The 21,040-nt window shown below is 45.0% G+C and overlaps 1 protein-coding gene across 1 annotated transcript in view; it reads right to left on the reverse strand.

Annotated features, from left to right (window-relative positions):
• Nucleotides 1-21,040, reverse strand: part of Prdm6 (PR domain containing 6) — a 95,444-nt gene that overhangs the window by 19,834 nt on the left and 54,570 nt on the right. Inside the window, exons 2-3 of the mRNA XM_013015638.1 lie at nt 14,118-14,245; nt 10,326-10,450 (exon numbers count right to left, since the gene is read on the reverse strand). Of these exons, the coding sequence (XP_012871092.1) occupies nt 10,326-10,450; nt 14,118-14,245 (253 nt within the window). The remainder of the gene's footprint in view (nt 1-10,325; nt 10,451-14,117; nt 14,246-21,040) is intronic.

Consider the following 21,040-nt stretch of genomic DNA (forward strand, 5'->3'; position numbering starts at 1 on the left):
GGAAGGGAAGGGAGGGAAGGAGGGAGGGAAGGAAGGAAAAGGAAAGGAAAGCAGGCAAAACTGAATCCAAGAAGGTACAATAACTTGCATAAGGCACATGTTCAATTAAGGACAATCCAGGCTGAAGGCTTTTGCTTTCTGATCCACAGGACATTTTGTTACTGGACACAGACCTATACTACCTCTGCTTCAAAGCTCTGTTTCAAAAGTGAAAAGGATATTTCACAGAGAATACAGCATTGTGTATGTGTATCACACACATCAAATCCTATGTTATGTATATATATATATATGCATCTAGTAACTCATTTTTGTGTATTTTGTATGTTTATACTATCTAATACATATTATTTAAACTTTTGAAGCAAATGTGTATAATCAATATGAAATATGCAGATATTTTATACATTTTTTTGTCAGTTATGGGGCTTGAACTCGGGGCCTGGGCACTGTCCCTGAACTTTTCTGCTCAAGGTTAACACTCTACCACTTTGAACCACCGCTCTACTTCCAGTTTCCTGGTGGTTAATTGAAAATAAGAATCTCGTGGATACCAGGAGCTGGTGGCTCATGCCTGTAATCCTAGCTACTCAGGAGGCTGAGATCTGAGAATCACGTTTCAAAGCAGCCTGGGCAGGAAAGGCCATGAGGCTTATCTCCAATTAACCACCTAAATAATGGAAGGGAGGATGTGGCTCAAAGTGGTAGAGCACTAGTCTTAAGTAAAAAAGTTCCAGGACAGTGCCCAGGCCCTAAGTTCAAGCCCCACAGCCTACAAAAAAAAAAAAAAACCTCACAGATTTTCCTGGCAGGCTGGCTTCTAATTATGATCCTCAAATCTTGGCCTCCAATGTAGCTAGGGTTACAGGTGTGAGCAATCAAACAATCTGGCTATTTTCTACATTTTTAGAAAAAAAAGTTTACTTGCCAGGGGCCATTACTTTTTAAACGGGCATTGAAATATGAAGAAGAAGAAGAATATTTGGCCATATTTGGTGTTTTGTTTTTGGTCAGTGGTGGGGCTTGAACTCTGGGCCTGGGCGCTGTCCCTCAGCTCTTCAGCTCAAGGTGAGCGCTCTACCACTTGAGCTACATCGCCACTTCCAGCTTTCTGAGTGGTTTATTGGAGACCAGAGTCTCAAGGACTTTCCTGCCCGGGCTGTCTTTGAACCGTGATCCTCAGATCTCAGCCTCCTGAGTAGCTAGGATTATAGGCATAAGCCACTGGCGCCTGACCATTTTTAATATAAACTAAAAGCAGCAACATTTGTCAGAGTCCAGGATGGAGCCTTGCTCAGCACTTTCATGACCGATCTAGAAGGGACCAGACACAAGGAAACCAAGTTTTCAAGCTACTCTAAGGTCTAGGCAGCCGGGACACCACAGAGCAAAGGGAAAGATGCACCATGGGAAGATGGAGGGCAGCCATCTGCTGCTGGACGAGGCTAATGAGAAAACAACTCAGACAATACAGAGGACAGATTCAGGCTTCACATGGGAAGTAAATGAACTGCTTAATCTTTTTTGTTATAAGGCCATATAATTTTTATATGGCAGCACAAAAATTTGTAAGTCAATGAATGAGTGTGTGTGTGTGTGTGTGTAAGTGTGTGTGTATCACAGGGCTTGAACTCAGGGCATGGGTGCTGTCCCTGAGCTGTTTTGACTCAAGGCTGGTGCTCTACCATTTGAGCCCCAGCTCCATTTCTGGCTTTTTGTTTTGTAATTAATTGGAGATTGGTGTCTCATGGACTTTCTTGCCCATTCTGGCTTCGAACTGCAATCCTCAGCTCTCTCAGCCTCTTGAGTTGGCTAGGATTACGGGTGTGAGCCACCAGTACTAGCAAGCCAATGAATTTTTATAAGTTTAAGGACCATTGGCAAATTGTAGGAAAGAAAGTTTTGTATTTATGTCTCTAAAAGTCTGTATAATAGTGCAGGATCTGTGAGATCCGAGTTACAGACGATAGCGCATAACACGGGGCTGGAGGACTTAGTACAATGACCACAAACAAATATGTAGACAGTGAGACGAGGGAGGGTCAGGTTCTTTTCCAAGAAACTCATAAACAGGGCTGGGAAGGTGGCTCAGTGGTAGAGCGCTTGCCTTTCATGCATGAGGCCCTGGGTTCGATTCCTCAGCACCACATAAGCAGAAAAAGCCGAAGTACACTATGGCACAAGTGGCAGAGCGCTAGCCATGAGCTGAAGTGCTGAGGGACAGCGTCCAGGCCCAGAGTTCAAGCCCCACAACCAACAACAACAACAAAGAAAAGAAACTCATACACAAAGGTTTTCCAACTAAAAGGTAGCAACACCTATACCCTGTATTCTACTTTGGGGATGGCTCTTTATTGTACTTATAAATAAATTTAATTCTCCTAAATGAAACTGAGCCATATCACTTAAAAGGAAGGGAAAATAAGTTACAGTTGAACATTTTTCACAAAAGCAAGCATATCTGATTTCTAAGCTGTCCTGTGGAGTTTCTGAATTCTTCCTTAGGAGCCAAGAGATCTGAAAAGTTTTTTTTTAAGCAGAATGTGAAAAAGCAGAATGAGAATGTGAGGTCCTGAGTTCAAGTCCCAGTACCAGCAAAATAAAAATGAATGGGAAAATGCTGTCATCTTAACTCAAGCAAAACACCACAGACAAGGCCCAGAGATAGAGGCTAGCAAGACCAAAGAGATGAAGTGTTTTTCCTGAAGCAGCATTGAGCTGGTAAGTCTCCTCAGTCTATAAAGACACAGCTTACGGGAAGAAGATGGAGTCTCAAAGGCTTGAAGGCTTTTTTCTGGTTTACTCTTGGTTAATGGGAGATAAGAGTCTCATGGAGCTGGGTGCTGGTGGCTCATGCCTGTAATCCTACCTACTCAGGAGGCTGAGATCTGAGGATCACAGTTCAAAGCCAGCCCGGGCAGGAAAGTCCGTGAGACTCTTTTTTTTATTATCATATTTTTTTATTGTGAAAATACTGTACAGAGGAATTACAATTACATGGGCAAGATAATGAGTACATTTCTTATCAAGCATTCTGTGAGACTCTTATCTCCAATGAACCACCAGAAAAAAAGGAGGTGGTGCTGTAGCTCGAGTGATAGAACGCTTGCCTTGAGCAAAAAGAGCTCAGTGACAGTGCCCAGGCCCGGAGTTCAAGCTCCACAACCACCACCACCATCAAAGCAAGCCCTTGGAACTTCTCTACTCCGACATCCCCAGGCTGTGCTACTAAAGAGGGGTGTGGAGCCATGCAGGAGGCCGCTACAGTAATCCAGTCCAGAGAGAGGTGATGTGAACAGACAGCAGAGACAGAAGAAATGCATGAAGAATACAGCAGCAGCAGCACCTGGCGACAAAAAGGCGAGTTTTCCAAGAGTCATCCAGCAACTGGATGACCCGCAGCCGGCAAACTTCAACTGGGGACCGGGGAGAGGCAGTCTGTGGGAGCGGGCAAAGGGCTGTTGGTTGTGCTTAGTGTGAGATGCCCGTGTGACACAACATTAAGATGTGGAGGAGAACACAGGATAGGAGTCCAGGGCTTGGCACACAAGCCAGGGTTGAAAAACACAGACCTGGGAGATCCTGTGTTAAGTGAGGGTGTCTGAGAATCAGATTCTGGAAAGGAGATTTGGCGTGAGTGAGTGTGTGTGTGTGTGTGTGTGTGTGTGCTGTGGCAGGCCCTGGAGTCAGGTGAATAAGATCGGGCTAAGGAAGGGTTTTTCCCAGGTCTAGAGCTAGAAATGCGCTTCTGAATTGTCCTGTTTTGAGAGAAGGGAGCCAACGAGTCCTTTCCCTGCACACTGACCACACTGGCCACAGACCACTGTGGGAAGGGGAATGGATGGCCACGGTGCACCATCTTAGGCCGAAGGTAATTCCTGGAGAGATGCTCGCCTCAGCCACTCAGGTGCCCGGGAACCTGGGGAAGGAATACTCCTAATCTCACAGCACAACTGGGATGGGGCACAGCGCAGTACTCTACTGAATCAGAAGACAAATCTCTTGTGGTCATGTTCTGTCTCTTTTCGCTGTGCACACATCTCCAGTGGGCAGCTGCCTTCCCTGTGCCGTTCCAGAGGTGTCCCTGTGCAGTCATTTCTATTTTACTCTTTCAAGAAACCTAAAGGGGTTAATTGATTGATTGTTTGGTTTTGGATCCATACTGGTATTGAACTCAGGGCCTTCTGCACTACTTTAGCTTTTTTTTTTTTTGTTTGCTCAAGTCTGTCATTCTACCACCTGAGTGACACCTCCATTTTTGGCTTTTTGCTGGCTGGTTGTAGATAAAGTCTCACAGACTTTTCTTGCCGGGCTGGCCTTGAAGTGCAATCCTCAGATCTCAGCCTCCTGAGAAGCTAGGATTATAAGCATGAGCTTACTGGCACCTGGTTCCAAGATTCTTGGTCTCTTTTGAACCCAACAGGTAGTGCAAAATGAAGCCCCATACGAATCTACAGCCACAGATAGATTTTAGCGTGTGCCTGGCTTCACAGAGGACCTGAGCTAGAGAGGGCCATGTGTCCAGACCCCAGGCAGGAACAAGCTAGAATCCTCTCGTTCTTGGACAGGAATCAAACCCATTTTCCCCTGCGCACAATGGCTGGAGCTGTGGCTCTTCCTGATCAACCTCAGCCTGCCACTTCTTCCTCAGCCCAGGTGAGACTCCCTCCCCAGCAGCCGTCAGAGCGGGACTGTGGATCCATGTGACTTGTTCTGTCCTTACGAATTCAGGACAGGGCCTCGCGCTGCGGCTGGGGCTTTGAGCACAGACCTTTCTGTTCCAGTGAACTCTTCCCGGGTCTCCTACAGCCCACTGACACTGGGCAAAAGCTTCGGTAGGGTCTTCTTCACCTTGCTGGCAGGACGGAGAGGCGAGGGGCACCGTGCCAAGATTCCCTCTGTGTTCTTCTTTAAAAATCAAAAGAAGCAGGCAGGCTCCTCAGGGCCAGGGCTCCTCACGCCCAACACCGGGCCGTGTCCAGTCTCACATTCTGCCACCTCAGCTTCTCGGACTTGTTTAACGTTTATTCCCAAGGTTGTTTTTTTTAATTTCCTCTGAAATGAATATGAACGCACGGAGGTCTCCGCGCTCGGCAGGAGCTCAGCCCCCACTGGAAGCTTCTGGGGCCTCATTCCTTCTTGCAGGATGTGATCTGTCGACACAAGTCTTCCTGCAGGCCCTCGTGAAGGGCTGCATGGCACAGGAGACTCTCCTCGGAGCTCCACTGCATTTCTAACCAGGGGTCTTTAAAGAGAAAACAACAGAGGAATTGCTTCCAGATCCAAGCACCTATGTGAAGTGCTGCCTTCTCTTGGGTGCTAACACTTCCCAGATAGCGAGTGCGCCCGCGCCAATGCTGCTGCCCACCTCTGCCCGTGGGGGAGGGGCACAGACTGAGGCCGAAGCCCAGCACACATGCTCAGTGGGAAGTGAATACTTTGTTGAAAGAACCATGGGAAGAAAATGACATTTTTTTTTTATAAATGAATGAGCTTCATAAGTATTCTTCACTAAGTAAAAATAAAATCACATTTCCCTTCAACATCTTGGTCCAGGTATCAATTTCATTAGCAAAGAAAAATCTGGCTTAACTATTTAATCTCTCCTACAAGTCACAAAAAAAAGTCTTACATTAGCTGGGTACCAGTGGCTCACACCTGTAATCCTAGCTACTCCAGAGGATGAGAGCTGAGGATCCTGGTTTGAAACTAGCCTGGGCAGGAAAGCCTGTAAGACTTTTATCCCCAATAATCTACTCAGACAAAGCTGGAAGTGGCCCTGTGGCTCAGGTGGTTTAGAAAGCCAGCCTCCAGCACCAAGGAGCTCCTGGACAGTGCCCAGGCTCCCAGGTTAAGCCCCAGGCCCCGCAAAAAAACAAAACAATAACAACAACAACAAAACTCTTATATTTATATAGTGAGCACTTAATTGTTTGTCCAGTGCTATGTGAAGGAGATTGCAGTCTTTTCTCCATATTATTTTGCTTTGTTTTGTTTTTGGGGACTCCTGACATTTTTGCTCATTGGCTGGCACTCTACCAACTGAGCCACGCCTCCAACCCCGGCATAGGTCTTTTACTCAGTAACGCTTTGATTTAAAGAAACTTCTTTTTAAGATAGTTAAATGTGTTTGGTGACTAGCAACAGAAGGGCAAACATTGTCATGGAATTGCTAATTTAGATGACTTAAATGACTCAGGGTTTGGAGAGGTGTTAAATTCTCTGCCCTGCCCATTCACACAAGGGTACTGTAAATCACACCAAGTATTTTTTCTGCACGGCATCTGGAACCCTCATTAGAGAGCTTTCCCAAGGTCCCTCTGTGAATCAGAAGAAATGAGAATCCAGCATAGAATCAGAGTCACAGATCTCCCTTCACTATCTGATAAAACCTTTGTTTCTTGGGTGGCCAAACACATGACAGATATATGACTTTGAGACCAGAAGCAAACTAAAATTCCCATCATGCTTTAGGGAACCAGGTGTTGTCACTGTTGAGCTTTTAGTTCATGATGACTTAATTCCCTCTCAGTTTCCTTCAACCCTTGCTTAGAACTCTAAGAACAAAACCCCAAAGAACAATCGCATTGTTCTACATCACACTGCTATGGCTTTATAAGCTTTCTTCACAGAGACTTTCAGGAGCTCGCTGGTAGAGCTTCAGAATGCTAGAGTTTATTCTTATTATCAGCTACCTCAGGACTGCATCACACAGGGAGAATCATAGGGAAAAGAAGGACCGAAAAGCAAACTGCGGCATTGTTTCCAGAAAGCACAAATTTGTTTTGTGTAGGGTCCCAAATCTGAAGCACACATGGTATACTCATTGCCACGTGCCTATAAGTGATGGATTTCAAGACAGTCCACGCCCAGCCCTCCCACCCTCCCCTCTGTGCAAGAATACCGTGAGGAGGGAGCAAACAGCGAGTAGATGGATGCTTCCACTCTAGAGTAACCGTGTCACGAATAAGAAAGGCAGGTCCTAAATAGTCATTCTTCATGGCTTCCATTTGTTCCAGAACTTGGCAAATGGTCCTTCTAGCTCCCTGGACAAAAAACCTTGGCCTCATCCTTGATTCCTTTCTCTTACTCAGTATCTAATGTGCCACGAAAGGCTGTTGGCCTTACTTCAAAATATACCCAGACTCCAACTACTTCTACCACCTGTACTGGCCCGTTATCATTGTCTTTCCCCTAGTCTCCTGAGTGCTCTGACTGGACATCTTGTCTACCTCCCTCCACTCAGTGAACAGAGGAATACTATTATATCTTCAGCAAGATCATCTCCTTTCAGTGCACATCCCCACCAGCCCTGTCTTCCAGTTCCTAGGGAGGAAAAGCAGAGCCCTCCAGGGCCCATGCGCGTCCCCGTCCCCCATCCATCCACACCTGAGTTGTCTTCTCTTCCTTCGTTCTGCTCACTCAGGCCATCTGTGTGAGGCTCCTCCACACACCAGAAATATTCCCACCTTAGGGCCGCTGTCTTTAATCTGACTGCCTGGAAGGATCATCTCCAATTCGTTTGCTTTCTTAAGTGTTTACCCAAAGACCACCTCCCCAAGTGGGGACTACTCAATCGCTTTCCCAATGGGTGGCCCCTAAAGCCTGGCCCTATTTTCCTCCTGTTCTGATTTATTAGCTCCATATTATATCGCCACCTAAACAACTACTTATACATTTGAGCATCCCTCTCCTTCCACTGTAAACTCCATAAGGATAGAAGGGTAGGGATTATTTTCTGTTTCTACATGTTCTGACCTACCAAAGACATAGGCCCACAGTAGGTATTCAATACATATGCAGGAATGAATGGAGGAGAACATGCAAACACGCACGAACAGATGAATGAATGAGCAATAAGCTACATATGTACTTTAGAATTATGTTTACTTCTAGAGAATCCTGAACACACACTGCACAACATCTCCAGCGTCTGCAGAGGTTGTACTAATGCAGGACACTGGGATCCTTACAGGATGTCTACAGTCCTTTTGAGTCAACATCGACAATTCAGGAGATGAGAGCTGGTTGGCAAGCCAGAGGGCTGATCGGGGCCCTGGCATATGAGACCCTACACCTAGTTTCAGAGGAGGAGGCTTGGCATTGTTCTGAAGATGGCAGAGCAGCGACCTCCATGCCCAGATCTACCCCAACCGATGATGGGACACCTCGTTTACAACACTGAGAGTTCCTCTTAGAAGATGGAACTTACCAGACAAGAGGATCACCGCAGAAAAGAAACTTTCCAAGGGAAATTTGGGAAGAGGAATGTATTATTGGTCCAAGACTCATGTTTTAAAATTTGAGATTGGTTTGGAGTTAGACTAAAATAGAAAAGGAAAATGATAGTTGTAGGCTCCAGTGAGATTTTGTTTTGGACAAAGAAATTAAAGACAACATGGGAAAGAAATACCTGACCATTAGCATTTGCCTACAAGTTACATGAGAATTTTTTATTGGCGTTTATTATGTATGTAACATGTATGTAAAAGAAAATAATCAAGAAGGAAGAATGAAAATAATACTTTTCCTCAAAATCAAAGTTTCTATCTACTAACAAAATAGATCTGTTATCTATTTCTTACAGCACAATATGAAATTATCCGTTCACAATTTATTTATTTATTTATTTTTGGGTCTGGTCGTGGGGCCTGAACTCTGGGCCTGGACACTGTCCCTCAGCTCTTCAGCTCAAGGCTAGCGCTCTACCACTTGAGCCACAGCGCCACTTCCGGCTTTTTTCTTTTTGCTTATGTGGTACTGAGGAATCGAACCCAGGGCCTCAGGCATGCAAGGCAAGCGCTCTACCACTGAGCCACCTTCCCAGCCCCATCCGTTCACAATTTAGTGACAAGTAAACACAACTTCTGTCTGACACCAGCCTTGCTTAGTGAGGCACACCCGAATTACTTAATTTTGTGCACAATACTGGAAAGTATGTTTTAATATTTTCCAAAAAAATACTAAACAAAATGTAAGGTTTAAATAAAAGTTGATACAAATGTTACCATTTTTTTTGTTTCTTGGTGCTGGTGTTGGGGCTTGAACTCAGGGCCTGGGCACTGCTTCAGCTTTTCAGCTCAAAGCTAGTGCTCTACTACTTGAAACATCTACACTTCCAGCTTTTTGTTGGTGGGTTGTAGCTAAGTGTCAAACAGACTTTTCTGCCCAGGCTGGCGTGGAACCTTCATCCTCAGGCTTCTGAGTAAGTAGAATTACAGGTGTGAGCCATTGGCACCCATATTCTTTTTTACAGTATTCTTTTAAAAATAGCTGTTGAGGGCTGGGAAGGTGGCTCAGTGGTACAGTGCTTGCCTTGCATGCCTGAGGCCCTGAGTTTGATTCCTCAGTACCACATAAGCAGAAAAAGCTGGAAATGGCGCTGTGGCTTAAGTGGTAGAGCGTTAGCCTTGGGCTGAAGAGCTGAGGGACATTGCTCAGGCCCAGAGTTCAGGCCCCACGACCAATAAATAAAAATAAATAAACAAACAAACAGCTGTGGGCTCACACTCATGACTCTAGCTATTCTGGAGGCTGAGATTTGAGGATCTTGGTTTAAAGCCAGCCTGGGCAGGAAAGTCTAAGGACTTATCTCCAATCAACCACTCCCCAAAAGCCAGAATTGGAGTTGTGACTCAAGTGGTGGAGCTCTAGCACTGAAGAAATGCTCAGGGAGAATGCCCGGGCACTGAGCTCCAGTTCCAAGAGCAGTGCACGCGTACACACACACACACACACACACACACACACACACACTTACACACGATGGACCTGGCATCATTCTGGTTTCAGACAGAACATGAGAGATGTAATTCCTCCCTCTTGTGTCCAGCTTCTACTGGCATTTCCTATTCAGTGATAGAGCTCTTGAACCTCTCTCCTAGTCCTTACTGCGTTTGTGAGATGAGCTCTCCCTGACCTTTTCCAGGAATGGCGTCCAGATCAAGATCCTCTCGTTCTACCTCCTAAGGGAGCTGGGATTGCTGACAGGTGTGAACTACCACACCTGCGGTTCTCACAACCCCCTACAGGTGGCGAGCACAGAAGCAGATGCCCAGTGGGTGCTCTCTATAGGTAACTTGGCGGTCAGCCGTTCTTTCAGACGCTGGCAAGGGCTGTGGAAGTGTGCACAGAGGAACAAGTTTGGCCAAAGCAGGTGAAGCTGCTTCACCCACAGGGGAAAAGGGAGAGGCTGGCCCTCAGCACGCCGCCATTGGCTGTCACAGCAAACCACATTTCAGACACTTCCGGAAAGACACTCTTTTCAAGTTAGCTTTCAAATAGGTATTTTGAGACGTGAAGTGAGAGCTGAAATAAGTTCTTACAGTTTTCATCCTGGGCAATGCACTGTAAGGGGATCCCAAAGAAAGACGTATAGCTGTCATTGTACCACACCAGAAGCTCGGTGCCCCTGGGGATATCTATACAGGCTCGGTAGAATATATTCGACCTATTCAAAACAAAAGAAAACCCAGCTTAGTAACTTAGTAGCACTCAAAGCCCCATTACATCTTTATTGCTACACAAATGTTCCGCCCAGCTCCACCTAGACTGTTGGTTACAATAAATGGACCCTAAATCATAAGGCCTGTAACTCAATATGAACACGGTTTATCCCACAGTGGCTTTCCACAGAGGGTCTTAAAGACACACAGCATGGCACAAGAGACAGTAGATTTTTCTCCCCTTTTTTAGTGCCAGTTATCAGAGCTCGAATTCAGGGCCGTATGCTCAGTTTGCTTGCTGGTGCTCTACCACTTGAGCCAGGGTTCCAGTACAGCTTTTAGCTGGTTTGTTGAAGATGGAATCGCTCAGACTTTTCTGTGCAGGCTAACTCTGAACTGGGATCTTCTAAGTCATAGCTTGCAGAGTTATGTAGGATTATAACTGAGAGTTCCTGGAGCCTAGCTGGAAAAGTTCATTAAAAAAAAAAAATTCCATCTCACACAAATGAGAAAATTCTTTCTCTTGGCAAGCTGCAAAGGCAAGGGTGCCCCAACATCACATATAAATTAATTCTATTGATCACTTATTTGAAGAAAAAAAAAGACTAAATGTATTCTGGCAACTTGGCTTTGGGAGTTCCCAAATTTGCAATAAAATGCAGCAGCTTTATAATGTAAAGAGCAAGAGAAATAAAAGCTCTCCGAAGTTTGATGTAGGAGGAAGAGAGAAAAACGTTCTTCTGTAGAATGGATAGAAATTCAATGAAACAAGAGGACTGCTGTTCGCTGGCTGAAAGATTATACTCTGAAATGATCCAATGAAGGGACCAAGAAATAAACTTTTTTTTTTTAAATAACAGCTTTAGTACTGTAGAAAAATCTACAGATTTAAAGAAAAAATATGAGGAGACTGTGACTGGTTTTCTCAATGAAGGATGGCTACAGATATTAGCCTCAAGTCCCAGATAAAAGTGTGTAGGGTTGGTAGGCCTTAAATTTCGCCTCTCTGTAAGGAATGGGCTGTAGCAGGGCAATTTGTTCCTTGTATAACACTGCAGACATAAGGCAAATCCTTCCCCGCATTTTTCATGGTGGTGAGAGATGCACTTGTCAACATATTTTGTCACCACAAAGTGGCTCTTGGCAATAGGATCATAAAGATCAATAAAAAAAAGTGCAGATTCTCAATATTTTACTTGCAGCTGCAAAAATTTCATTTATCTTGTTCCTTTCCCTACTTGCTGCCGTTCTGTCTCATGAGGGCACTGCTAGCTAAGCAGAATGGCTTCCCCCCGACATTCTATGAATATCTGACAAAAACTCCAGCCAGTCCAGCCCCCAACGTCGCTGCCCCCCTCGGCATCTCGGAGAGCTGTGCATTTTATTAATTCTTTCCACTGCTCCATAAAAAAAAAAAAAGAAATCAAAATCGGAGCCGAGTTATAAATCACTGGCATCTCCTAACTTGAGAAAAATTGAGTCTACTTTGTACTTCACCCTTGTAACATTTCATCTCTCGGCTTGGCTTCCTTTAATATAAACACAGCGCCCAGCAAATGAATGTGCTAAAACCAAATGACACACTTTACCGCTGAAAGAGAAGAACTGTTTTCAAGCAATGGGTGGTCTTCTGAGTCGGCCGAAGGGGGGAGAAATGTGTAAGCATACACCATTCCTTACAAACGGGCTGAGCTTCCAAAACTCGCAGAAATCTCTGCATGTTGAAGCACATCAAAGAGATTTTTCCCTTTTCAGATAATATTTCCTTTGCTGACATGTATTTAGTATTGTGGTTGGATGACTCATAAAGATAGCTTCATGGCGTCCAATGCAGCTGAGCAGAATGCATGCCAACAAACATTACTGTCAGCCTCAAAATAAAAACAAAACGTTCAGCTAAGGGTCAATCAATCAAGAGCGCTTTGAAGAAAATTCCATTTAGATATTACAAATCATAACAGAATGAATTTAAACCAGCTGACTTTTTGTGAAGAGGACATTCATGTATAATAAAAATTAGGCTGGCTCTTCGGGGCCCAACTTTTCTATTTTCTTACTTTTGGACGTGCTCACCAGGGATAGATGCCAGTTTTTAAAATTGTGTTTTTGTAGTTCATTTTATAAGGACCTGAAGTAATCGAAAACAGATCGGCAGAGGGGGGCGCCTGGCCTCACCGCCATCAGGAACGGGCAGCTGTAAAACCCGCTTGCCATCCACAGATAGCTAATGACTCATTTGAACCCCCTCTTAGGGGTTTCTTTCCCCAAACTCAGAATTTGCCTTAAGAGCTCCCTGGGTACTCATTAGAGAAACAGCCAAGCTATCTCTTGCTGACTGCCAAGCACCGTCTTTCTGACTTTTCTACTTCAGAATTTTGGTGGGTTTGTTTTTTTAAGGCAACAACAAAATAGTAACAACAGCAACAACAACAACAAAAACACCCCACAAAACATCTTGGCAGGGAAGGTGACCAAAGCCCATAGACACTAGTTGAACTAATTACTGTCCTGTCCTATTCTATTCTTAGTTAATAAAATAACATCGCATAGGAAATCACAGTAAGAAATCCAGTGCTGTTTCCCCCGCCCCCTGTCTTTTTTTTTTTTTTCTAATTGGAGGTTTTCAGAGAGCAAACCAAATTTGTGCACCCTTAACTACAAAGGGGGAAAATGCTTTTTTTAAAAAAAAATTTTTTTTTTAAGAAAGGAAAATAAATGTCCTCAGGCAGAGCTCCAAGGGCCTGAGCCCCGGCCCTGGGCTTTGATGTGTCTGTGGTGCCTAATAAAGCTAAACAGTTGCTTCTGATTCTAAAGGGAACAGAGCTGTTTATAACTGAGCTCATAGATTTATACGGCCCGTGTTTTTTGAGGCCTTCTGGGGCAAGGAGGCGTGGGGGGCTTCTTTCCCCGTGTCATCTGTTTGGGCCTCCAGGTCTCCACGCCCACCTTCTTGGTCACTCGGTGGCATCACCTGGCTGGCAGGTGCACCCAGCCGGGCCGGGCTGAGCAGCCTAAAGCTCATCTTACTTACTTCTCAGTTCTCCACAGGCCTCCCAAGCCGCCACCTGAGAGATGGGGTGACCCCCCACCTTGCCTTTGTCTGCTTTGGGCTTGGGAAATGATTTTATCACCTGAAAAATAGCTGGAAGACTCCCCAGCCACATCCCAAAGCTCTGGTACCTCGGGGCGGGGCGAGCCCCCTTTCTCCGCCCTCTGGCTGAGCATGGCGGGGTTGGAAAGGGAATCTCAGGAAGGTGGAGACTCCCTAGAGTCCCAGGATTTTTGTCCAGAGGAACCTGCTCTCCCAGGAACAGAGCCCAAAGGAGACTGGAAGGAAGGGCCAATGCTCTGAACTCCTACTACTGCTCTGCAGCAGGAGTGGGCCCAAGCCTCTGCACTGTCCCGTCTGTGAAGGAGAGGAGCTGAGGATGGAGAATCCCTTGTGCACGGACCACAAGAGGCCATCTACTAGCACCTTTGTTTCTGAAAACTCACAAAACCTAGCCTTTCCCCCACAACCCTCCCTGCTGCACCCCCCCCCCAAACCTCCTTGCCCAGCTATGCAGAGTTCTGCACAATGCATTTGCAGCCCCACCGGCAGCCAGCCTGAATTTGCATACGCAAGCCAAAGGGGCTTCAGCTGTGTAAGTGGTAAATCAAGGCATACTTTACCTGTACTGAACTACTGTTAGATTCTGCTCTCCACAGTGCCTTGCACATCGGATATACCTCATCCAGCTCGACTTACTAGGTTCCCCACCATCAATAAAGTGCTGTAGTGTCCCATCTTGGTCATATATCTAGAGAAGAGGTCAGAAGGTCAAGTAGTTAGAACGAATCATCAGCAATCATTTTCCCGGCTTCCCCTAGCGTGGTCTTCTTGTCAGCTACAGCGATTTATGGCCCTCAGGCTTGCTCCGGCTTATTGATGCGGGTGCAAGCTACAGCAAAATAGTTCGGGGCGATGCAAGTTGAGCCCGGTTTTTTCCCCCCCTTATCAAGCCAATCTGCCCTGTTATTAAACATAGTTGTGGTCTCCCAAGGATGTGAGCGTATTTCCCAAGGCCTAGTTGAGCTATTTTGACGGGCTAGTTTTAAGTAATGAGCTGCTGGGTACACAAAGCAAGCTGAAAGGAGAAGACCGCGCCGACGGAGCTGGAGCTCCACACGAAATGCACCCGCCGCTCCACCACTGCTCAAAGGCTGGGCTTTGCAAGCACGCATCGGCTGCCAGCAAGCCGTGGCACCTGCAGGGCAGTGGCCAGGGAGCGGTGAAGCTGTACAGAACTGGAAAAGTCAGACCCAGGGGCACAACCCTCTAATCCCAGAATGCCAAAGGCTGAGGCCGGGGATTTGAGTTCAAGGATAACCTCAGACGCACAGCAAGAGGGACCTTTTCTTGAACTTAAAAAAAAAAATCCCTAGTTTACATAGACTCTGTGTGGGATAAGGTAAATGGACTCCCCATTTCCAGCGAAACTATGAGGAGAAAAATCATTAATATGAGAGAAGTTCAAAAAGGGAAAGAAGAACATGGCCGTTTTCTATGAACGCTCCATTTCTTTCCTGAGGCTGCTGTTACACTGCTGCTACAGGCCAGCCCAAGCTAATGTTCCCCAAGGATCAAGAAGAATCTTCCTCAAGCCAAGGCAGCAGGTGAAAGACCTCGCTACCCACTCCCACGCTGAGTGATTGCTTGTGGCACAAACCGCAGTTCCTCTTCCAGAGACCACTTCAGATCTAGAGTGTTCGGGGACTGGGGGGGGGGGAAAGGGGGGAGAACTAGGTACCTAGAGGTACAAAAGGACAGTTACCTATCTACAGCTATTCTAGAATGCTACCCCACATTTAGGGGCATCTGGTTAGCACAGAGAAAAGAGTTTTGGGGATGGGCATGGTGGTGGATGCCTGTCATTCCAGCTCGTGGGAGACAGAGGCGAGAGGATCACTGGTTTGAGGTTAGGTAGGACAAAAATTAGTGAGGCCCTGCCTCAAAAGGAAAAAGTGAGAGAAAGGACTAAGGTCATGGCTCAAGTGAGCAGAGTGCTTGTTCAGTATGGGGGACGGAGGCCTGGGTTCAACCCCTAGTACCACAATAAAAAGGTTTCTTAGGGGTACAGTTCTCCAAAGAACCATGATACAACTAACTGAGTAGCTGCGGCAGTAACAGAGCCAGCGCGGCCTGCACTGGAGAGTCTCAGCATCCTGAGAAATTCTGACTCTTATTCTCTCTATTAAGCCCTCCCACTTTTCTTCTCCAAATAAACTCGGAGAATAAATCTTACGGAGATCCTCGCTGGTTACACTGAGGTCCTAAAATTAGCATGGTCATTCATATTAATTGAGTGCAGCACTTCTATTCTGAGAACCACGGGGATTGGCGATGACAGTTGCTTTTAACTATCAACAGTTACTTTTTTGTTTTTGAGTGAATTTTATTTCTTGGTGCTCTCAAATTCATTCCTCTTCACCTCCAACCTTTCCACTAACCCCTACAAATTAAAAAGAGAAACATTCATCTCATAAGGGCAATCGTTTGAGAAGTTACGGCTTTGTAAACACATCAAGGTGATGATCGCTGCTGATAATCCATTCCATCCAAGAAGAGCAGCTTAATGTTCCATTTAAGGCTAATGATGTCTTTCAGTTCTTAGCTTTTCGGGTCAGGGTACAGAAGTGGAATATTTTATGCGGTGAATAAATCAGCTGCAGGAACAAGCCAAAGACAGACACCACATTTAAATTAGATTATACTAGTTGTTTTTGTTAAAGGGGGGGGGGTTGTTTCTAGAATTTCAGTTAAGATTCAGCATTGCAACTCTAAGCAACATTGAACAAAGCCCTCTGGGTCTCTAAACAACCCTATTGACCATTAATAGAATTTAAAAATATCTGGAGAGTTAGTTGCTGGTGGCTCACACCTGTCATCCTAGCTACTCAGGAGGCTGAGATCTGGGGATCATGATTTGAAGCCAGACGGAGCAGAAAAGTCTGTGAGCAAAAAGCTGGAAGTAGAGCTGTGGCTCAAGTTGTAGAGTGCCAACCTTGAGCTAAAAAAGCTGAAGAAAAGCACCCAGGCCCCAAGTTTAAGCCCTAGGGTCTGGCATGCATGCGCGTGCCCATACACACACACACACACACACACACAATGAATGGCCCAGCCCCCTCCCACACCCTCCCCCCACAAATCTTCCACAGGGGCTGCTGGTGAAAATTACAGTGAAGCAAGGGCTCACAGCTAAGCTCTGCATCATTGCTAGCCAACCTCTGGAGCTAACAGTTAGAGGGAATGGCCTGGTAGGAATGTCTGCTCACCTGAACAACACCCACTAGCCAGTCCACCTCAAAAATGAGAACTCTCCTTCCAGCAATAACCTCCTTAATTAAATATATTTTGATAACCAGGAAACCCCTAGTGTTGCTCCCTGAGGTAAAGCCACTCACCTTGAAGAAAAAGTAGTGGTTATTTACCATTAAACATCACGCACTGAAAGTACATGCCGCGATGCTGGCTTCCCCGAAATACATCATAATCGTTTTTTTGGTTTTTGTTTTTGTCAGTCGTGGGGCTTGAACTCACGGTCTGGGCACTACCCCTGAACTCTTTTGCTCAAGTTGAGCACTTTACCACTTGAGCCACAGTTCCACTTCCAGTTTCCTGGTGGTTCATTGGAGATACGGGTCTCATGGACTTTCCTTCCTGGGCTGGCTTTGAACCACACTCCTCAGATCTCAGCCTCCTGACTAGCCAGGATTACAAACCTGAGCCACAGATACCCAACCATTGTTTCTTATAAGACCCCAAAAATGGGACAATTTTAATGCATCGTCTATCTGTTCAGAAAAAGTGGAGTCGGGGTACCAAAATGTGAGGGCTACAAAGGAGCTAAACACATCTCTAAAAAGCTCGAGGTACTAAGAGTCTTCCTGGTGTTCTCTGTCATGAGCTCAGCTTTGTTACCATTTAAGAGCTCAATTAAAAAAATATTCCAAAACACCTGCCTGTATGCAGTTGATCTCAGAGACAAGCTAGTGCTTTCCCAAGAAGGTAAGAAAGGACCACTTGGAGGAGGGACGATTCACCAGGTGACAACAGCTGACAGTAACTGAGTTCAGGAAATTGTTCTTGGAGACTGAATTAACATTCCCATTTGCTGGATGCTAAAACGAAACTTTAAGTTGGACACCAGGTAGGTCCAAAATTCTTAAGGAATATACATAGGTGTGCCAAGCCTAAGAATTATTTTTATTAACTTTCAGAAGAGTTAAAATAAATAGGAATTTTTTTTTTATAAATAGGCAAAAATTGTTCAAACAACCTCCTAGGGCCTATGAAAATTCTGGGAAAAAGTCAGAAATGTCATTCATTCAGTGGTGAGAATGAAGGCAAGTGTCACATATGGATTAAGGAAAAGATTGAGCCTGAAACAGCAGTTGGCTATATAACAAGGCTTTGCTTAAAAATGTTCTGTATTCTGAATAAATACAAACAATAAAGTTTTGATATTTTCTGTATTTTTTCTTCCTAAGAAAGTCAGACAAAGAAACTTTTTTTTTTTGGTCGGTCATGGGGCCTGATCTCTGGGCCTGTGTGCTGTCCCTCAGCTCTTCAGCTCAAGGTTAGTGCTCTACTACTTGGGCCACAGAGCCACTTGTGGCTTTTTCTGTTTATATGGTGCTGAGGAATAGAACCCCGGGCCTCATGCATGGGAGGCAAGCGCTCTACCCCTGAGCCACCTTCCCAGCCCAACAAAAGAACTCTTAAAGGCATGAGAAAAAAACATAGGAAATTTGGTGTGTGTGTGTGTAAATTCTGTAATAGCAAATCTGTAGTAGAAAGTATACTTAGTACCTTTGTCTTAGAAAACTAGTTGCTGCATTACCAAAAAGAAGTATAATGACCACACAGAGAGACACTGACAATCTGGGATGAATGTATGCTTTGAATCAGCAATTTCACCTCTAGGAAATTACTCCTGTAAACCAGGAGACAAGTTCAAGAGCATTCTGTAACACTGTTTGTAGCAGCAGTGAGAAATAATGGGAATATTCATCACTGAAGGAATAAATAATTCATTTTATTCATTCAAAACCATTTATATAACTTCCCTGAAATTAACAAACTAGATCTGTTTAAGATCTAGTTGTTATAAATATTCAAAACATAAATTGATAGAGAAAACAGTTGCAAACAATCATTGATCACTGGTAAAATACTGAAAATAATTCTCTTGTATTATGTTTCACAGCAGTGCATATTGTGATATGCATATTATAATATCCCTATAATATACCCAATAACCAATAACATATCCCTGGACTGGAAGGATTCCTGACAACCTTCATAGTAGTGGCCTTCAGAAATCAAGCAATGGAGGAAAAGGAGATGAAGTTATCTTTTGCCTTGCATGTTTTACTTGTTAAGAAAGAGAAACACTGGGCTGGGAAGGTAGCTCAGTGGTAGAGCGCTTGCCTTGCAAGCCTGAGGCCCTGGGTTCGATTCCTCAGCACCACAGAAGCAAAAAGAAAAAAGCCGGAAGTGGCTCTGTGGCTCAAGTGGTAGAGTGCTAGCCTTGAGCTGAAGAGCTGAGGGACAGCGCCCAGGCCCAGAGTTCAGGCCCCATGACCGGACCCAAAAAAAAAAAAAAAAAGAGAGAAACACTGTAGCTAGAGGAGGCTGATACCAGGGCAGCAGTTTGAGTGGACAAAGTTTCTGAAGTTTGTAAGACACCAAGTCAACCAGTAGCTGGGCATGGCGCATGCATGGACATCCCTACTATACGAGAAGCATGAAGAGGAAGAACCAAGTCCAGGGAAACTCCAGGAAAGAGATCCTACTCAAGAAATAATTAAAGCTGAAAGGGCTAGAAATGTAGACGCATGGCCAAGTAATAGAGGATCTACCTGGCAAGTACAATGCCGAGTTCAAACCCCAGTATGGCCAAGGAAAGAAAAAGAAAAGGAAAAATAATTCAATACAAACATGGCAAAGTGTTATACTTATTCACCTTTTCTGGACATGAGATCTTTGGTTCCTTTTTTTTTTAATTGTCGGTCATGGGCTTTTACTCTGGACCTGAGCACTGTCCCTCAGCTCTTCAGCTCAAGGCTAGCGCTCTACCACTTGAGCCATAGCACCACTTCCAGTTTTCTGGTGATTTATTGGAAGAAAAGAGTCTCATAGACTTTTTCTGCCCAGGTTGGCTTTGAACTGCAATCCTCATATCAGCCTCCTGTGTAGCTAGGATTACAGGCATGAGCCACCGGCGCCCAGCTGAGATCTTTTTTATACACATATGGTTTGTACTGTAAACTAAACCCAATGTCTTATGCATTTTAAGCAGGAACTTTACCACTCCACTACATCTACCTCTGACCCATCCTCTCCCCCTCCAACTCTCCTTCGTGCTTTTCTGATGTGGTGGTGGTGGTGGTCATCATTGTGGGGCTTAAATCTGGGCCTGGGTGCTGCCCCTGAGCTTTTTCGCTCAAGGCTACTGCTGTACCATTTTGAGCCACAGCACCACTTCCAGTTTTCTGGTGGTTAATTAGAGAGAGGAGTCTCATGGTCTTTCCACCCAGGCTGGCTTCAAACTGCCATCCTCAGATCTCTAGAGTAGCTAGGATGACAAGCCACCTGCCCCTGACATTGTTTCATTTTTATATCTTTGAAATTTAAACAGATAAATAAATAGAAACTCTATCTTCTGTTTTGTTTCGTACTTCTTTCTTTTGCATGCATGCATGCACGCACAGCTAAAACAGAGAAGCTGACTGTCAACCCAAGTCAAGCATCTTATCTGAGGCTCCAAGGAAAATATTTGCAATATATATCATCACTGCACTATCAGCCTTTGATTGTTTTGTGATAGCTGTTGCTGCTATTTTAAAACCTTTGCTTCTGGGTCTGTACTTTCTCTTTTATCTTATACCAACAGCAGTGGAAGATAAGTAAGGAGAGAGCTAATTCTGACTTTTTAAAGGAGATCTTAAGGGTTTCAATCCAACGGTATCTACTGAGACACCGCACACGTGTTTCACACGACCGTCAGCATCAGCCAGGAAACAATCGTTGCACATATTCTCATTCATTACACACCATGTGGGGCGTTTGCTGAGCAGGACATGCAGAAAGTACCAGCTCTCGCAGGACGGTTCTTTCCAGAAAACTCCAGATGAGAAGTTCAGGAGTCCCACACCACATGCAGTGTGCTGTCACGGCTACTCCTGAGTGGTTTGTCCACAGCTTTGTCGCTTATTAGTGCTGCCAACTTACATTAGCACTGATAACCATAAATCAATGGAAGGCAGGGGCTAATGTGAACTCACTGAAAGTAAGAAGCTGTTTTTCCCAAGGAGGGGAAATCTGTGTGCACCCATGGTTCTGAAAACTGTTTCTCTAAAGCAAGGTTTGCAAATGAATAGCTCTTGGGTTGCATTCAAGCAATAGACCGTTTTCATTTTTCTTATACAGTTTACCTCAGTAGATTTCCAAAAAGTGTGTTCCTAAGCTTGTGAGAATTTCCTGAAGGTGAGAAAAAAAGCGGACCCCTTCAGACTGACTGTTTTTCCAATTTTCCACAGTCCCCACGAGT

Source organism: Dipodomys ordii, unplaced genomic scaffold, assembly GCF_000151885.1.
Source record: "Dipodomys ordii isolate 6190 unplaced genomic scaffold, Dord_2.0 Scaffold27, whole genome shotgun sequence".
Lineage (NCBI taxonomy): Eukaryota > Metazoa > Chordata > Mammalia > Rodentia > Heteromyidae > Dipodomys > Dipodomys ordii.